The 16,581-nt window shown below is 42.7% G+C and overlaps 2 protein-coding genes across 2 annotated transcripts; one reads left to right on the top strand and one right to left on the bottom strand.

The window, feature by feature from the left end:
- Positions 1–3,987: 3,987 nt before the first annotated feature.
- BNAC06G17700D lies at positions 3,988–6,082 on the top strand. The gene is made up of 3 exons (XM_013843419.3): positions 3,988–5,027; positions 5,119–5,258; positions 5,696–6,082. Exon 1 carries the CDS (start codon positions 4,217–4,219, stop codon positions 4,940–4,942), a length of 726 nt encoding a protein of 241 aa, XP_013698873.1. The 5' UTR covers positions 3,988–4,216; the 3' UTR covers positions 4,943–5,027; positions 5,119–5,258; positions 5,696–6,082.
- On the bottom strand, positions 6,050–7,572 carry LOC106404531 (E3 ubiquitin-protein ligase ATL4-like). Its single transcript, XM_013845253.3, has one exon. The coding sequence runs from the start codon at positions 7,211–7,213 to the stop codon at positions 6,212–6,214; it is 1,002 nt and encodes a 333-aa protein (XP_013700707.2). The 5' UTR covers positions 7,214–7,572; the 3' UTR covers positions 6,050–6,211.
- Between the last annotated feature and the right edge of the window lie 9,009 nt (positions 7,573–16,581).

Genomic DNA, 16,581 nt, shown 5'->3' on the forward strand with positions numbered 1-16,581 from the left:
CTTATGCTTAGCTGCGTCATCGACTTGCCTTTTTCTAACTTTGGAAAAATACAAGAAAATATTTTAAAAAGGATCATATCAGTCCAAATCGTAAAAGTCCGTAATTTATAGCAATCAATAAGAACCACTCATGGTGTTTCTGTTCAGAGTCCACATTCATTGCATAGGTTTTGCTAATTATATGAATTTTTAAGATTATAGTGGATTTGATATACTTGTAATCTTAAATGCATATAATTAGTAATAAATGCAATGAATGTGTAATGTTTTTGAGGGGACTAAAGGAGCAGTGTAAATAACAAGATCGAAGATATTATTACATTAGTGGGATTGGGCTGGCTGATGTGAGCGAAACTTGGATACATAATCAGATGAAAGCAAAGTGTTCATGGGCCAATCTATGAATATTATGTGGCTGTGTCATAATGCAAACATCTAAAATGTAGAGATACTTGCATATACATAAGCACACATTTATAAACCCAACATACACGAAAAGGCAAGTGGGCTTGGAAGTCTGTGTTTTGTTTTGTTCGGCGAGACTAGTCTGTGATGGTGACAAATATAGAGGCCAAACCAAGCACTGATGATATAGGGTACTTTTTTGTGTTTCTTGCATGTTCACATACTTTGAACATGAGGTATACTTTCTTCCTTGCTTTAACTATTTCAGTCCCCAAAAAACTCTTTTGATAGACAAATTTTCTAACCATGGTTAAGTCTAAAGTGGCCAAGTAAATTCCTTTGATATTTGTCGTTACATGGGCTTGGTCGCAATTAAATGGTTAAAGTTTTGTAGTACATGAAACAGAGCTATTATTTGTGAGCCGTTAGATGCATATATTTTTGGAAAAGAATCGGACCTCTTGTTGAATTCAGTACAACGATGCTTTAAGCGGTAAAGTAGGTTTATTAATTGCTTGTTCTTATCTTCTTTCTTCTCTGCTAGCAGCAAAACTTCCGGCAACCAAATCTGAGAGTAAGGTTTTTAGGAGTTATAGATCTAGATGCTTCTATATTTCTTCTGGGTTTTGCAATGTATGCAGTTGTTATGAGTTTTTTGACCATCTTTGTTTTGTCGGTGTAACAACTTGTGGTCACGACATGGACGAGTATTGCATGGTGATGGCCGGCGACTGGGTTTGTGGAGAAGATGAGAAGTGGAATTTTTTCGTTGACAAATAGCAGATGTCTCGCATGGTCCCCTTCCGAGAAGGCATTACACTGAGCGAGTTGGAGGCAAACGTCATGAAAGAGTTCAGCTACGGGGGAAAGCTGGAGAGTGTAGGCTTAAGTTACTGGCCACCGTCATCCATAGAACTTGCGACAGGCATCAGGACACCCCCTGTTCTGCTCACCAACGACGGCGCGGTAGGGTTTTTCAGCAGACACCTGAAGGTCGGCGCCCCTATGAATCTCTTTGCCAAATTCGACGCCTTTGATCTTGGGAATCAAAGTTCCCGAGATGAGTCCAGGGCCAAAGGCTACCGCACACCAGCTCAGGCAATGAAGAGAAAGATGTTCGACGATGTTTGGAGCTCCGGTAAAGGTTGGTAAGTCTCATCAGCGGCCTCTAAAATCGACAATGTTGTTGTAGAGGAAGACGAGCTCTTACGCGAGGTCGAGAAGGTTGAAGAGAAAATCAGGGGCGAAAGCCTGAGGAGCAACGAGGGTGAGCCGTGCGAAACTAGCGATAGCGACTCCAGTTTGGCTGATGAGGTAGATGACAGAGATGTTCGTCCTAGAGGATACGACAAAGAGTTCTGGGCCCCGTTCATAAGAGAGGACAACGACGGTTCTGATGTTGTGGATAAGGTATTCAATGCTGAGGACACTACCCGTAGGACTTATAGCTGCACCACCAACAACGCTTTTGACAATACAGTCGTCGCAGGCGGCTCTAGTTCCTCCAATGCCAAAACAACAGCAGAGGCCGAAGACGTGAAGTTTCCATGGTCGGCAAACCCTGGTCACAGTAATGTGGTCACACCGACGCAGAGGGAGACGCGTAAACTAGAAGAGGTCGACGAAGAGGAGTTCGACATCCCGTCCCTCTTCGACGACACCACATACGAGGTTGAAGAAATACCAGACATTGATTCAGATAAAGACGATGGTCGTGTCTATGTTGGAAAGATGTATGGGAGCAAAGAAGATTGTCAGATCTCGTTAGCAATCTATGCTATCAAAAACCAGTTCCAATTTACGCAGACTGTTACGAAGTTGAATTACTTTGTAGTGGAGTGCCCTGACGATCACTGTGACTGGAGGGTAACGGCTCATGAGATGCGTGGTTGTGGTTACTACGAGATCAAGAAGGCACAGCTTGACCACTGTTGCCCTATTGAGACCAGAAATGGATACAGAGGGAAAGCAACCTCAAAGGTTATAGCTGCTGTCTACAAATCCAGATTTGGTGAGCACAATAGGAACCCGAAGGCAAAAGATCTACAGAGGCTAGTGTTGGAGGATCTACGGCTATCCACATCGTACATGAAGTGCTATCGTGATATTGATATAGCAACGTCTGAGGTTACCGGGACTGACGAGGAGTCCTTCCTGAAGCTACCAGAGTACCTCTACATGTTCCTTATGATCTCAAACTCGTCTGAGCCGCGAAGGACATGACTGAGGAAACAGAGTATGTCGGGTTTGGAATAAACGTTTAACCGTTTCATTGGGAAACGGTTTGTTGCGAAGAGCCGTTCCGGAAGCCGGCGATCTAGCCGGGAACACACACCAGTTTCTCCACCTCCAGTTAAAGGAAACTAGTTAGAATTAATGTTAGGTCAAAAAAATGCGAGAGATCAGAGTAGGAGATACGTACCAGTCATTGTTTGTCAGAGAATGGGCCAATGTCGAGGCGGCGATAAAGACAGCGTGGTTTTGTAGCTGAGCCGCGGAGAACACAAACAATTGGGGTTCAGAGGAACCTGGAATGGAGAGCTTGAAGATATGAAAGTGGGATGAGTAATCGGAGATTTAGGGGATTACGCTGTGAAACTGATTTGGGAGATGAATGAACGACATCTAGGGTTAGGAAAGAGAGGATGAAATTATGTGAGGTAAAAAAAATGACGTTAATACAAGTTAACTAAACTAGAGGTGTAAAAAGTGTTAACTAAACTAGAGGTGGGTTCTCAGTTTGTGGGGTAGTTAAGTTATTTTAGCACAATAAAGTACTCTACAAGTAGAGAGTTTGTCTATGTGATATGGAAGAGAGAAAAAGTATGTGTAAGTGTAAAATTTTCTACACAAAATCCGTAAGAGGACTATACCGAAAACTGTTTGTTTGGATGAGTACAAGATGCATATACATCTTTGACTTCCTCAAACACATCTTCGGTTGATTTTGCAGCATTGACCTTGATGGGGGAAAACGATCAAGGAACAACGTGTGATGGTAATGATCATGTAAGAAAACAAGAAAAGAACCGTACATGCTCTAAACTAATGAAGATAAGATTGAGATGCGTTTGAATGTTCGAATGTTGAAGTTCCACGTGAACACCCACAATACAGATTCTGTCGGAAAGACAGCATTAACTGGAATTAGAAAGCCAATAAATAAGGAAGACATTGGAAAAGCCCAAACTGAATTTAGGCCCATGATGATGGTTAGGAAGGTGGCAAGCGGTTGAAGAAACGGACGAACATTCGTGTGGGATGTTGGAAAACGACGATGGCTGGCTCGTTTTCACCTAATACACTTGTCGGCTTCTACCAGCCACCGGGGTCACATGCTTCCCTCCAAGATTTTTATATATATACACATTGGGTTTACAGTTATCTCATTCAACTGTTGAATGTTTCCAAGTCAGTGGCTGAGGTACTAATCACTACATACATATCCAATGGTGTTGGTCCGAATAAGTAATAAAGCAATGTCAACTATAAGTAGATTATCTTCTCCAATAAAGCAGAAGGTTAAAAAACAGTTAAAGATGAAGATGATGTGTCAAAATGTTAGCTTGCATACTAACCTTTCCCTTTTATCTACGGTGATTCTCATAGATGCTTTTCTCTCTCATCTCTCTTTAACCCGACAAAACAGAGAATGCTTTCTTCTCTCTCTCTATCTTAAAACAGAGAGATCATAGAAGAAGACAAAATCTTTACCACCAGATCTTCCTCTTCTTCCTTGTTCTTCTTACATGTTATCGCATCACCACGACTTTCTAGGAACAAAGACTTGGTTTTTTCTTCTTTTTCTCCGATGAGGTGTAAAAGACACACCGTCGATCTCACCAGCACCGGCGGCGTATGCGCTTCTTGTCTCCACGAGCGCCTCCTCTCCCTCGCCGCCTCAATCGCCGTGGAAGAAAACAACAACCATCGTCTATCGCGCAAATCTAGTAATCCCCCTCCTCCTCTCCCTCGCTCTGACGCCGGAGGAGGAGGAGGAGATCTCGGAGTTTCCGGCAAGGATTTCGAATCGAAAGGAGGTAGCGTTTCGAGAATCTCGAATCCGTTCAGAGCCAGATCTGATTCCAATCCCAAATCCGAGTCTTCCTCCTCGTCGTCGCGGTCGTGGATCTCTTCGTTTCTCTCCACCGGTCGCTCCAAGAAGCAACCCGCCATAGATGACGTGATCTCCGGCTGTCGAGGAATGTCGCCTGCTAGAGATACGGGAGCAGAGGATGGCAATGAGGTACCGTCTGGATCAATCGAGGAGACGCCGGGGAGAACGAGGAGAACTCCGGCGGTGAAAACTCCGGGGAGGAGGAAGATTATGACGGGGATGGGTTTCTGTTTGAGCCCGTTGGTGAGGGCGAGACCTAACTGTCCTTTTAAACGGAAAAGTAGATTTCCGTCGGAGTTTGTCGGAAATGCCGGAGAAGTGACGGCGGCGGAGAAACCACATATATCTGAAGCGGCGTCGTTTTGCGCGAATAGATCGAAGAAGCTAGCGGATTTAGGTAAAGGCAATCACCGCCGTTGAATTTTTGTTGGAGTTTGGTCTGTTTTGATCACCTGCGACAAGGTTCGTGTGTTTCTCGGCGATGAATGGTTTCATGGTGACTAAGGTTTGTGCCCCCTGTGTTTTTTTGCTTCTTGTGACTGTGTCTCTTGCAATCACTAATGCTTTCGAATTGCATTGTTTTTTTCCTTCACCAGGAGAGAAGACGCTCTATTGGGTGGCAAGGTGGTTTAAAGGTTGAAGGATCTCGAATGTATGCTGAGCTCGCTACCAAGACACTCAAAGTCCAAGGCCAAGTCATCAAACCTCAGATTTGGGACACTGGTGGTCAAGGGAGGTGCGATTAGTTTGGTATCTTGTTTTTTTTTTTTACTGCTTAGTTGATTTGAATCCTTAGGAGTTAAGACAAGGCTTCAAAGTCATGCCTTTGGTTTCTCAGTTGGTGTTCATTGGGACTTTTAACAGATAGATTTTGAGATTTGTGATCGTAGCATGACACTATTCGTACTTGTTGTCTAATTATCTTGATCTTTTTTGATGATAAGCCCTTGGATGTAAGCGTCTTGCATTTTTAAGTAGACTGACATGATAAGCCCTTGTGATGTGATGAACTTGTGATGGTAGTTTCATTTGTTTTTTGGTCCATCACAGAGCTGAACTTTGCTCTTAGTTTCTCCCTTGATGCTAGTATTAAGATAGTAGCTTCTGAGTTACACTATCTCTGTACATGTTTCAATTGTGTTCTCTAAAACTTAGGTGCATTGTTACTTTCAGGAACTTAAAGGAAGAGATAAGTTCTTTCTATGGACGCGAACAAGCTGGACATTTGCTTGAGAGACGCACATAAGCTTGCTTCCTGAAGAATGTTCTAGCCCTTAGGCAACATCTTGGCCTAAGTTCCGACAAAGCTGGCTGTTTCAACATCTCCTCTCCAAAATGTTGATGTATATGTTGCATTGGTGCAGTGTGCACAATGTCTGTTTCGATGTTGTCTGTCTTGCTGCAACCGGAAGAGGGCAAAGAAGAGAGTAATATGATCCGGGAGAGCTTCAGGAATTTTGTTTGGATTCTTCTATACATTCTACACTCATATTCAAATTTATTTGGGCCTAGTAATGGGCCTTACAATAGACCATTAATATATCATTTATGATTAGAAAAGTCATCTCTTATATGACCGGAAAATGGCAAAACCAAACAAAAAATATCCGTAACTGAAGAAAAGTCTTCAGACACTGTATATGTACAGACCCAAGCGAATGAATAAAACGTGAGACTCACTCATCGTAGTCACACACCTGAAAGCCACCGGAAAAGCTCGCTTATCTCCTCTCCTGCATGATTATGATTGGCTTCTATATCCACCACCGCCATTTCCTCGCTCCGCCTACTACTCCCGGTAAAAAATCTCCCGGAGCTTCTAAACGACATCGCACGAGACGAAACACCACGCGAGAGTCTGTCCACGTAATCCTTAAGCCAGCTTCTTGAACCCTCGTTACCTATCTCCGCAGCTAAACTCGCTTCAAACACCGCATTAGAATCCGACGTCGTAACCGCAACCGCAGTCGCAGTTGCACCTTCCTGCTTTCGCGATGCGTTTGTGCCGTTGAAGTTTGACTCAGAGATTTCGGATTCCACGTCGTCGACTATGTAATCGAACGAGCCGATAGAGTAAGACCGGTGCTGGTCGCCGGATTCCGGAGTGGGATTGTTGCGACGGCTGATAGATCCGATTTCGAGACGGAAACTGTTATCTCCTCCTCCGCCGTTGTTTCCTAGAGACGCGGAGGTGTTAAGCGCCTTCATGAGATCAGACTCCGACGCGAACAGAGGAGAACGACAGAGAGGACACGTTTGATTCGACACGAGCCAGATATCGATACAATCAGCGTGGAACGCGTGGCAGCACAGAGGCAGAAGACGAAGCTGATCCTCCGGCTCGAACTTCGACAAACAAACGGCGCAGTCGCTGGAGTTAGAGGCGCTAGATCGGCGAGTGACGGAGGAGAATTTGAAAACCGGGAGCGAGTCGAGCACCGAGGAACGCTCCGTTTCGGGAGAGACTCGGCGGTTAGAGAATCGGAGTGACTCGGAGGAGGAGGTGGTAGAGGGAGAGAGAGGAGAGTGGTGGCTGCTACAGCGGTTGAGACAGCGGAGGAGGAAGCAGATGGAGACGGAGATGAGGAGAGTCATGAGGAGGATGAGGATGATGACTAAGACACTAGGTTTGAGACTGTCGAGAGAAGAAGAGTGAGAATCGCCATGGCTAGGGTCGATGAGAGACTCCATTGATGAGAGAGAGAAGAAGAAGAAGAAGAAGAAGAAGAAGAAGAAGATGAGAGTGTTTGTATTAATGGCGGTGGTGGTGGAAAGAAGAAGAAAGGAGGAGGGCACGTGAGAAAGTCATGGTGGAGGAAAGATTTATAAAGAAGGGGAACGCTGGGAGAGAGACAGAGAAATAAATTTCACCGAACCAACTCTAACTGTCGATATTTAATACCATAAAGTTAAATCAAATCAATGGCCTGCTAGTACTAGCTTTCAATGTATTTGTATTTTCTCCACCACTATTCTAAGGTTATACTAAGATTGTCAAGGTAATAAAATTGAGGAAAGAGTATTTGTGTAAACATTGATTGAGGTACCTAGGCATACTTATTTACTGATAAATTTACAAATGGCTAATTTTGCTGATAATGTTAGACGTGAGAAACTCAAAATTTTATTTATATATTAACGTGTTTTATTCTCTGTTCTAAAAATTGGCCGCCTAACCGTGTGGGCGCTGCGCGTCACTCTTCCACTCTGATTTATGCCAAATCGGTTTAAAATATCGGATATCCGATTTTTTCCGCTTAGACCGCCTAGCCGCCTAATCTATTTTTTAATTATTTTTTATTTTTATTTTATTTTTAATAATATATTTATTTATTTATTTGATCTAAAATTTTATAAATATCATTTATATTCATAATTTTGATGAAAATTACAGTATATTAAGTTTATATATTTTATTTGTGTGTTTTATACAATCTTAAACATGAAAATGTATTAATGTTATACACAATTAAATATTAACATGTTTTATAACATAGTAAACAATCTAAAAATTCAGCCCCGCATAGTTTCTGATTAATCTCCGATTTTTTTTTCAGGCGCTAGGTCCAACCGGACCGCCCGACTAGCGCCTAGCGCGTTCCTGAACAGGGGTTTTATGTAATTGCTGGCAAGAACAATATTAGAGCTTCTCTAATATATTTTTTAACACCAAAAATTAGTGCTTTTACCTGTTATAGTGGTGAATTGGCTACTATAGTCTATATGTTGCGACTAAATTGATTGTTTGAGGATATATGTTTTTCTTAGTGGATACAGTTATCTTGTCTTTTCTTTTTATTTGGAGGTTTTGGTACCATTTCTCGAGTCTTTCCTTTATGCTTACCTTGTTGAGCCTACAAACAGATCGATACCCTTTTTGACATTTTTACCCGACTCTTATGATTATTGTTTTAACTTTATGTGGCTTTTTATATAAAAACATATATCACATATGCTACGATTATTTTTCACACTGTCCTTTTCCGATATCCATTAGTAGTTTCTGCGGCCAAGTGTTACAAAATCCGAGGTTCTTATTTATGAAATAGAACCCGGAAAAGGTTTGTCTCGTTGCGTGAACGAAATCAAGCTCCAAGAAAAGTGCACCGGTTTAAATGGCGCAAAGTACTACAATTTGTTAAGAATGGTAATTCATCTAAATCTCTTATCATATTAAAATATTTATGAACTATGAGGTGGTTTAATGGTTAAAATCCTTGTTTATGTAACAAGCATTTTGGAGGGTACATATTCAAATTTGATTGAAAATATGTTTTTCAACTGAGAATCAAATTATATGATATAAATCTTGTTTTAAAAGATATGCGGACCTACAAATTTATATTATCCCAGTCATTAAAAATATAAAATATCAATTTTTAGACAGAAAACCGAGTCGCTTGTGACATAGGGTCACTTCAAGTTTTTAATTGGCTAAGTGGGTCGCTGGAAGTTTTTATTGTCGAAACAGGCCGCTAGGAGGAGAGAAATAAATCGGTGACGAATTTGGCCTTATGACCCGTAATGTTCTGGGCCGTGACCCATGAAACTCTTGAAAGTGACCCAGACGAAACGACCCTAAGACTTAGCGATCCAAGGGCCCAGAAGTTTCCGCATGTGTGAGTTCGAGATTTTTTTTTTTTTTTTTTGGGTGACCGGTAGCAAAGGTTAAAGGTAATATTAACCATTCATTTTTCCGCCGTTCACTGTTTTCTGATATTTGTGGTAATATTAATTAAACTAATATGTTATAAAACGCTAACTGGGTAATGGTGAGAAGCAGCTAAGAACTGGTGTACAACTAAAAGAAGCAACCCTACGATAAGAAGATATTCCCATCCTCTGAGGCCGTCGATGCTTATCCACCGTAACTGAAAAGGATGGAAACAATTAGCGGTGGTCGGAACGTCGGGTCAAGTAGTGGTGGCACAGGTAGTAAGGAAATCAGGACCAACACCGGCGAAGGTACAGAGTTTGAGCTCTAAGTTTCTGTATTTGTTTTTACAATTGTGTGCTTCCTCTATTTGGCAAATGACACTAACGGGTGCTCATGCTTGGACCGTAGGTCTGTGTAATTCTTGCATTGTGGTTATGGCTGGGAGGTGGATAATGTTTGACAATGGAGCTTGAGATTTCAAGATAGACAATGATAAAATGGGTAGAGCCGTCGATTCATCCAGAATTAGAGGTGCTGATGAGTTAAAAACGTGTATTGTAGCTGCGTATGGGCTTTTGGGAAGGGAAGTGTTAGCTGAGATGTCGTATTGGCTGAATGATGGAGAGAGTAAAATGGTGGGCCTAGTGGCTTCTCCCGTCGAGATAGCAACGGACAAAGATTTCAGGAATTTCAAGGCGCTTCACCGGGCAGACAAATCCGTCAATCTCTTCGTAACATTAAGAGAAAGTGTTGGAGGAGAAATGATATTTCTAAGGTCGGAACGAGTAATACGGGTCCAAATGAATGCACCCGTTCGACCTCCTGATGAAGATGTTGCTTTTTTGATGGAAGTACAGCAAATCGAAGAACACTACAAACGGAACTCTCAGTCTGGCGGCATGGTTGCGACGTCAAAGGACCAAGACAAAAGCGGAGAAACTCTTGCCGACGGGAGTGGGGCTAATTCAGAGAATTGCGAGCAAGAAAGGGGGAATGTTTGTGGAGATGACTTCGCAGTGGATAATCGAGAGAATAAGGAAGGCAAAGTCGAAGAAGGAGGCGCAGTAAAAACGGCGCCAGATAATCTGCCTCAACAAATCTGTCTCATAGAAGATACGAGAACGCTAAGTGTTGAACAGGTCTCAGTGGAGAATGGAAATAATGGAGGAGCTCACGAAGATGTTGCTGCAGAAGATGAAGGCGATGATAGCGATTACGACTACAATGGCTGGCATGATTATTGTAGAAACGATTGCGTGACGGACGACGACGACGACGATTTTGTAGAAGGTCCAGGCAAAGGAAGAAGTGGTGGATAGTCTGGTGGGAAGGGTATTCGGTGTCCTGGCGGTATTGGTGGCACAGGGGCTGCAAAATCGGCGTGTGGTAAGAAGCAACGATCACGTGGAGGTGGATATATATCCAAAAATAACGATTCTTCTGTGGAAATCACCGATCTAGCAAGAGATCTTGGATCACCCTCCAGATTGGAGATAGAAGTAACAGAGACCGAGGTAGGTGTTGATGTTGTTCTTGTGACGCCCCCTCAATCTAAAAACAAACACACCCGGGTGACTGAAGATAATGATGATGATGTTGTTGTTGACACTCCTATTCCCCAGCCGGCCGCATTTCAGGGTGAAGAAGTATTGACGAAAGCCGGAGATAATGTGAGTGGTACTCCTACAGACGTTGGTTGTGCGCCCAATCAAGCAACAGAGGCCGTTGAAAGTGGTGACATATGTCTCGAAACTCCCCCAAAACAATATAACACGCACAACCGTGAGCTCGAAGATAAGGACGATGTTGATCCTCCTGTCACCGCATCTAGACAAGTTCAGGGTGGAGAAGCATTCATGAAAGGCATACAAGTACCAGATATGTATGGATATAATGATGTAGATGGTGTGTATAATGAAATGGATGGAAGCAGCTGCAACCCTCTTGACATTGACATCAGCAAGGAGGACTCTGACATATACGTGGGAAGGACGTTCAAGCACAAAGCGGAGTGCAAGTTGACGTTGGCTATCTACGCAATTGCTAAGGTGTGCACGTTTAAGCTCAGGCATTGCAAACGCCGACTGACGGCGAAATGCTACGAAAAAGAATGCAAGTGGAGAGTAGTAGCTGTTCAACTCGGTGATTCTCCAACTTATCTGGTTAAAAAGGCAATTATGAATCATGTATGCATAGCCGACGTTAGAGGGAAGTATAAAAAACATGGTACAGCCAAAGTGCTTGCAGCTCTATTGCGTTCGAAATACGAGAGGCTCTACTCTGGGCCGCGTGCTATGGAACTTTCGGAAATGTTGCGAACGGAATTCAACTATACATGCTCATACTGGAAAGCTTGGAAAGCGAAAAAACTAGCGATTGCATCTGCGCAAGGAACAGATGAGGATTCATACAAGATGCTACCACAGTACTTCCATGTACTCAAGCTAGCAAATCCTGGAACAATCACCGATATTAAAACAGAAAAATACAAAGAAGGAAAAACAAGGTTTAAGTATGCGTTCATGTCCCTGAAAGCATGCATCGATGGATGGAAGTACCTGAGGAAGGTGCTAGTGATGGACGGCACCCACATGTTTGGAAAGTACAAAGGTGTTTTGCTAAGTGCCAGCGGACAAGATGCTAACAGCCGCGTATTCCCGATTGCTTTCGCAGTAGTGGAAAGCGAGAACACAGAATCTTGGACATGGTTTTTCCATAGGTTATCTACTATTGTAGAGGATGGTTCTTATTTAAGTATAATATCAGATAGATGCGCATCAATTTTCGCAGCGAAAGATAAATGGTACCCACGTGCACACCATGGTATTTGTCTCGTACACCTCCAGCGTAACGTGATGACTTCTAACGCTGTTTAAGGGGCTGCAACAGAAAGCAATGGTTGGCAGAGCTGGGGATGCGTTCAGAGTTTTAGAGTTTAAGGAGATAATGGAGCTTATTAAACTGACGGATTGGAGATGCTGGGATTATTTGGAGAAGATCGACAAGAAGCTATGGACACGTTCACATTTCGAAGGGGAGAGATTTAACGTGATGACTTCTAACGCTGTTGAATCATTGAATAATGCTCTTCTGCCCGCTCGTGATAGTCCTATAATGGCATTGTTCGAGTTTATTCGCCGGAAGCTGTGTACATGGTATGTGAGCAGTCGCACCGAGATCAGTAAGATGAAGGGAAATGTTCCAGATAATATTCAAAAGATACTGGTCAAACAGCTGGTGCTGTCAACGGGCCTTCTAGTTATGCCATGTTCGACTAGGTTATTCGAAGTTACGCACATGCCAACTAATTTTGGTTTCACGGTTGATCTGGATAAACGAACTTGCACTTGCCTCGAATTCCAAAAGCTTGGTTTGCATGCCGACATGCCATTGCTGCTGCTTCTTGCCGTAATGTAGGATACTATTATGTCAATTGAAACGTTGGATACAATTACGTCAATAAAAAACTTGCACACCATATTTAAAAGTTGCACACCATATGTCTGCCGGAATAGATACTAACAAATAGATGCAACAATATATTATATTAAAGTTTCTCAATAATTTCCTTGAGTAACGCAATCTCCTCGGTGTTTTTCTTCAAAACTTTCTCCATCTCGTGGATCTGATAACCAAGGTTTGCAATCTCACCGTCATTTTTTTGGGCATCTTCGTCAATTTGATTGATCCGATATTCAACACGACCTAAGCTACGTATCCTGGATTCGTGGTCGTCAACTGTTTTCTTCAAACGTCGGGTTTAGTCTTCGATAGCGGCGGTCCATTCTTGCTTTCTGTGCAACCCGTCATTCTGGAAATAGGATGGCTTGCAACACGACCTATGCAATGACTCGCAAACCCTACTGGGATGATGAGGTATACTTCGCTAGTTTTATGAGAGAAGCAGTTGGTACAATTGGATGGCTTGTTAGAATGGATGATGCCCCGTGGGTGCCGGTCGTTAACGAGGGGTTCTTAACAAAGAAGTTCATGTTCATGTCAATAGATCGACCTTTGTTTTATAATTGCCCCTGTGCACCTACGTTGGATTTCGATTGGGATCTGTGGCAGATGGAGTTAAGCAAGACTGAAGACATGTGTAACCGATGCTTCTGGATAAAAGAGGTTGGTCTTTTCCTCCGGGATTTTCGTTGTGCCACGAGTTTTCCGCCCTTCGACAGTTGGCAGTAATTATTATTTGTAGTAATGCATTTACCACATTAAGCATTGTTCTAATTCCGTTGTCGAGTATAACATTAGCTGTTATTTTGGAAAGTGACGTATATCATCAAAGCTAGGAGACAAACTCCAACATCGGTTTATCGTTTCTTTACTCATACAGTTATCATGAAAAGATAAGACTCGGTGTACAACATTAAAACAACGGTGTACACGATTTATAAACCAAACAATGCGTTTTACATAATATAATACAACAACCGTTACAAGGTCTAAGAAAGTCAATACATATGGTTGATGTGAAATGTCAGACTTGGTGTGCATCATTACGCCAATAGTGTACGATTTTTAAAGACCAAACAAAACGTTTCACTTTATATTGTACACCAAACATTACAAGGTCTACCACCGACAATACATGTAGTTCATTTTGTTCAATGATGTGACTTTATATAATACAATCAAACATCACAAATAGTTCTAATTATAACACAATAACATTCGCAATCATTTTGTTCAATGATGTATACCTTCACGTAGTTACAACAACATTACAACAACGGTGTACGAGGGTTACAAGGTCTACCAAAGTCAACACATGTAATTGGTGTGCAGCGTTTTAACTCAGGTGTACATATCTAGAAATACCAAAGTCAATACCGATAAACTTTTTTGTTTCTCGATGATCATAAACGCATAATCACACAAACAAACCATAAATATACCATTAAGTTCCATTTCGTTCACACAAACATAAGTACCATTGAGTTCAAACAACATTCTGACAAAGAAAACAACTTCAAGTTTACTCATTGTTTACATTAGCATCGCCCACGAATCCTTCATAGCAGTCCATTGCATACTGCTCTCGAAATCTGTCAACATCTTTGTCGGTAATCCGACTCATTTCCTCCGTTAAGCCGGCAGCATGCATCTCTATGAACTTGGCAGTACATGGCCCACAGTCGTCACCCCTTTTGTTGTGATAAATGCCTTCTGCGCGCCTCCAAGAGTAAATTCGAAGACCTTCCTTCACCTTATAGCATTTATGCCCCGCATATTTTTTCTAATATATAAGGCAACGACTGTACAACCGAACACATATGTCCTTCCGCAACCTCGATCTCAGTATGAGGAACATAGGAATCAAATACCGTCACATGACCTTCAGTCAGCTTAATGCAGAGACCAACCCAGTGATCTCCACCCCAATTCATCGGGGTGTACACGGTGTCGACATCGCGGCCAAGTCCCAACTTCATTTTCTGACCCTTGCTCTTTCCTGTCACATACTGTGCTACGTTTTTCCCGCATTCGAACTGAAGCTTATCATTGTCTGCGCTAAAGGCATTCCAGTTTGACTGAATGGTTTTTATAAAGTACTGATCCAAGATCACCATCCTCTTCTTCTGTAGATAAATCCCGCGACGCCTCCACAACATGTTCATTATCACATGCATTTGCTGTCCCAAAAAATATGTAACAAATATTAGTTACATAAGGTGACTGTCAAAGGTATAATGTGACGACGATGCATAGCTTAATAGTACCTCGTCAGACATCCATTTCCCCGGTTCAGCAATTTCAAGGAAGAAGTGATTACACACAGAGTGACCGGTAGCGATATCCCACATCCTGCAAATTTAACCAACAATCAGGAACTTATGCACGAGTGTATGTATATAACCTTAAAAAAAGTTAGAAACTTACTGCTCGGGGTTTTCCCTCAAAATTTTGGCAAACTTCTTAAACTGTGTTCGATTCGTTTTGGCAAGGGGCTTATACCCAACCTTCTCCTCGCTCTTAAACAACTTTTTCACCCTTGGGTCAGGGGTGTACACTCCAGAAATCTTGCTGGATCTCATGCGATGTCGTTTACCACCACTGCCCACATCTTCAGAGTTTGCATCCGTTTCACCACACAGATCACGTGGGTTCTCTTGTATCTGGCTATCAGTGGACATGTCGTCTTTACAACTGTCATATCTCTCTTCGTCCTCCGTCCCCTGTAATTCAGCGTTGATCTCCTTAACACTTGCCTCACAACCCGCCTTGGGAGGAGCAACTTTTCCAACCGCCTCCACAGGTTTTGGAAACTCCATATTTGATGTTTCAACGGAGTCAACAGATTGGGGCTGTTTGTCTGCCGTCCTCGCTTCTTCACCACCGTCAGGATCCTCCTCAACGAACTCACCACCGTTGTCGCCACCCGTTTTCTAGATGGAGTCAGTAACCTATGTCAACAGATGTACACCAAAAATAAAATGTACATGTGTACACCAATAATAAAATGCACACCACCTGCGCAAAGCCAATCCCCGCCGTTGGTGTCATGCGGGCAGCCACAGACTTGTTTTCTTTTGGCTGTGCACCCTCCCCACCCCTCGTTGCCCTTATTTCCTGAAATTTCAAATCAGTTAATTACGCTCTCTGAGAATTGTCGAACAACAACAGACCTAAACTATTGCCTAAGATATAACTACCTCGTCCGCCCCCGGGATTTCAGAGTTGATCTCCTTCACAAGTGCCTCAACAAACCCCATAGGAGCAGAGACTTGTTCAAGCCTCTCTCCATCATTCTGATTTGATGTTTGATCGGACTCACCACCGTTGTCGGCACCCGTTTTCTAGATGGAGTCAGTAACCTATGTCAACTGGTGTACACCCAAAATAAAATGTGAATGTGTACACCAATAATAAAATGCACATCACCTGCGCAAAGTCAATCCCGGCCGTTGGTATCATGCGGGTAGCTACCGACTCGTTTTCTTTTGGTGGTGCACCCTCCCCACCCCTCGTTGCCCTTATTTCCTGCAATTTCAAATCAGTTAATTACGCGGTAATTGAGAATTATCGAACAACAACAGACCTAAACCATTGCCTAAGATATAACTACGTCGTCCGCCCCCGGGATTTCAGAGTTGATCTCCTTCACAAGTGCCTCAACAAACCCCATAGGAGCAGAGACTTGTTCAAGCCTCTCTCCATCATTTTGATTTGATGTTTGACCGGACTCATAGCCCACCAGTGGAGCATCTACCCATTTTTGATGGCCCTCCCCACCTTCTGGAGCACTTCTTTCCTGCATCAGATCCGTTAATAACGCACTTCAAGTAATGTATAACAATAACAGGCCAAACTTAATGTGACAGATATAACTACTGTCTATGATATAATCAATAGCGGACACGTTTCAATTCCGGTGGATGCAACCTTAGATTTC

The sequence above is a fragment of the Brassica napus genome, chromosome C6 (genome assembly GCF_020379485.1).
Source record: "Brassica napus cultivar Da-Ae chromosome C6, Da-Ae, whole genome shotgun sequence".
NCBI classification, from domain to species: Eukaryota; Viridiplantae; Streptophyta; class Magnoliopsida; order Brassicales; family Brassicaceae; genus Brassica; species Brassica napus.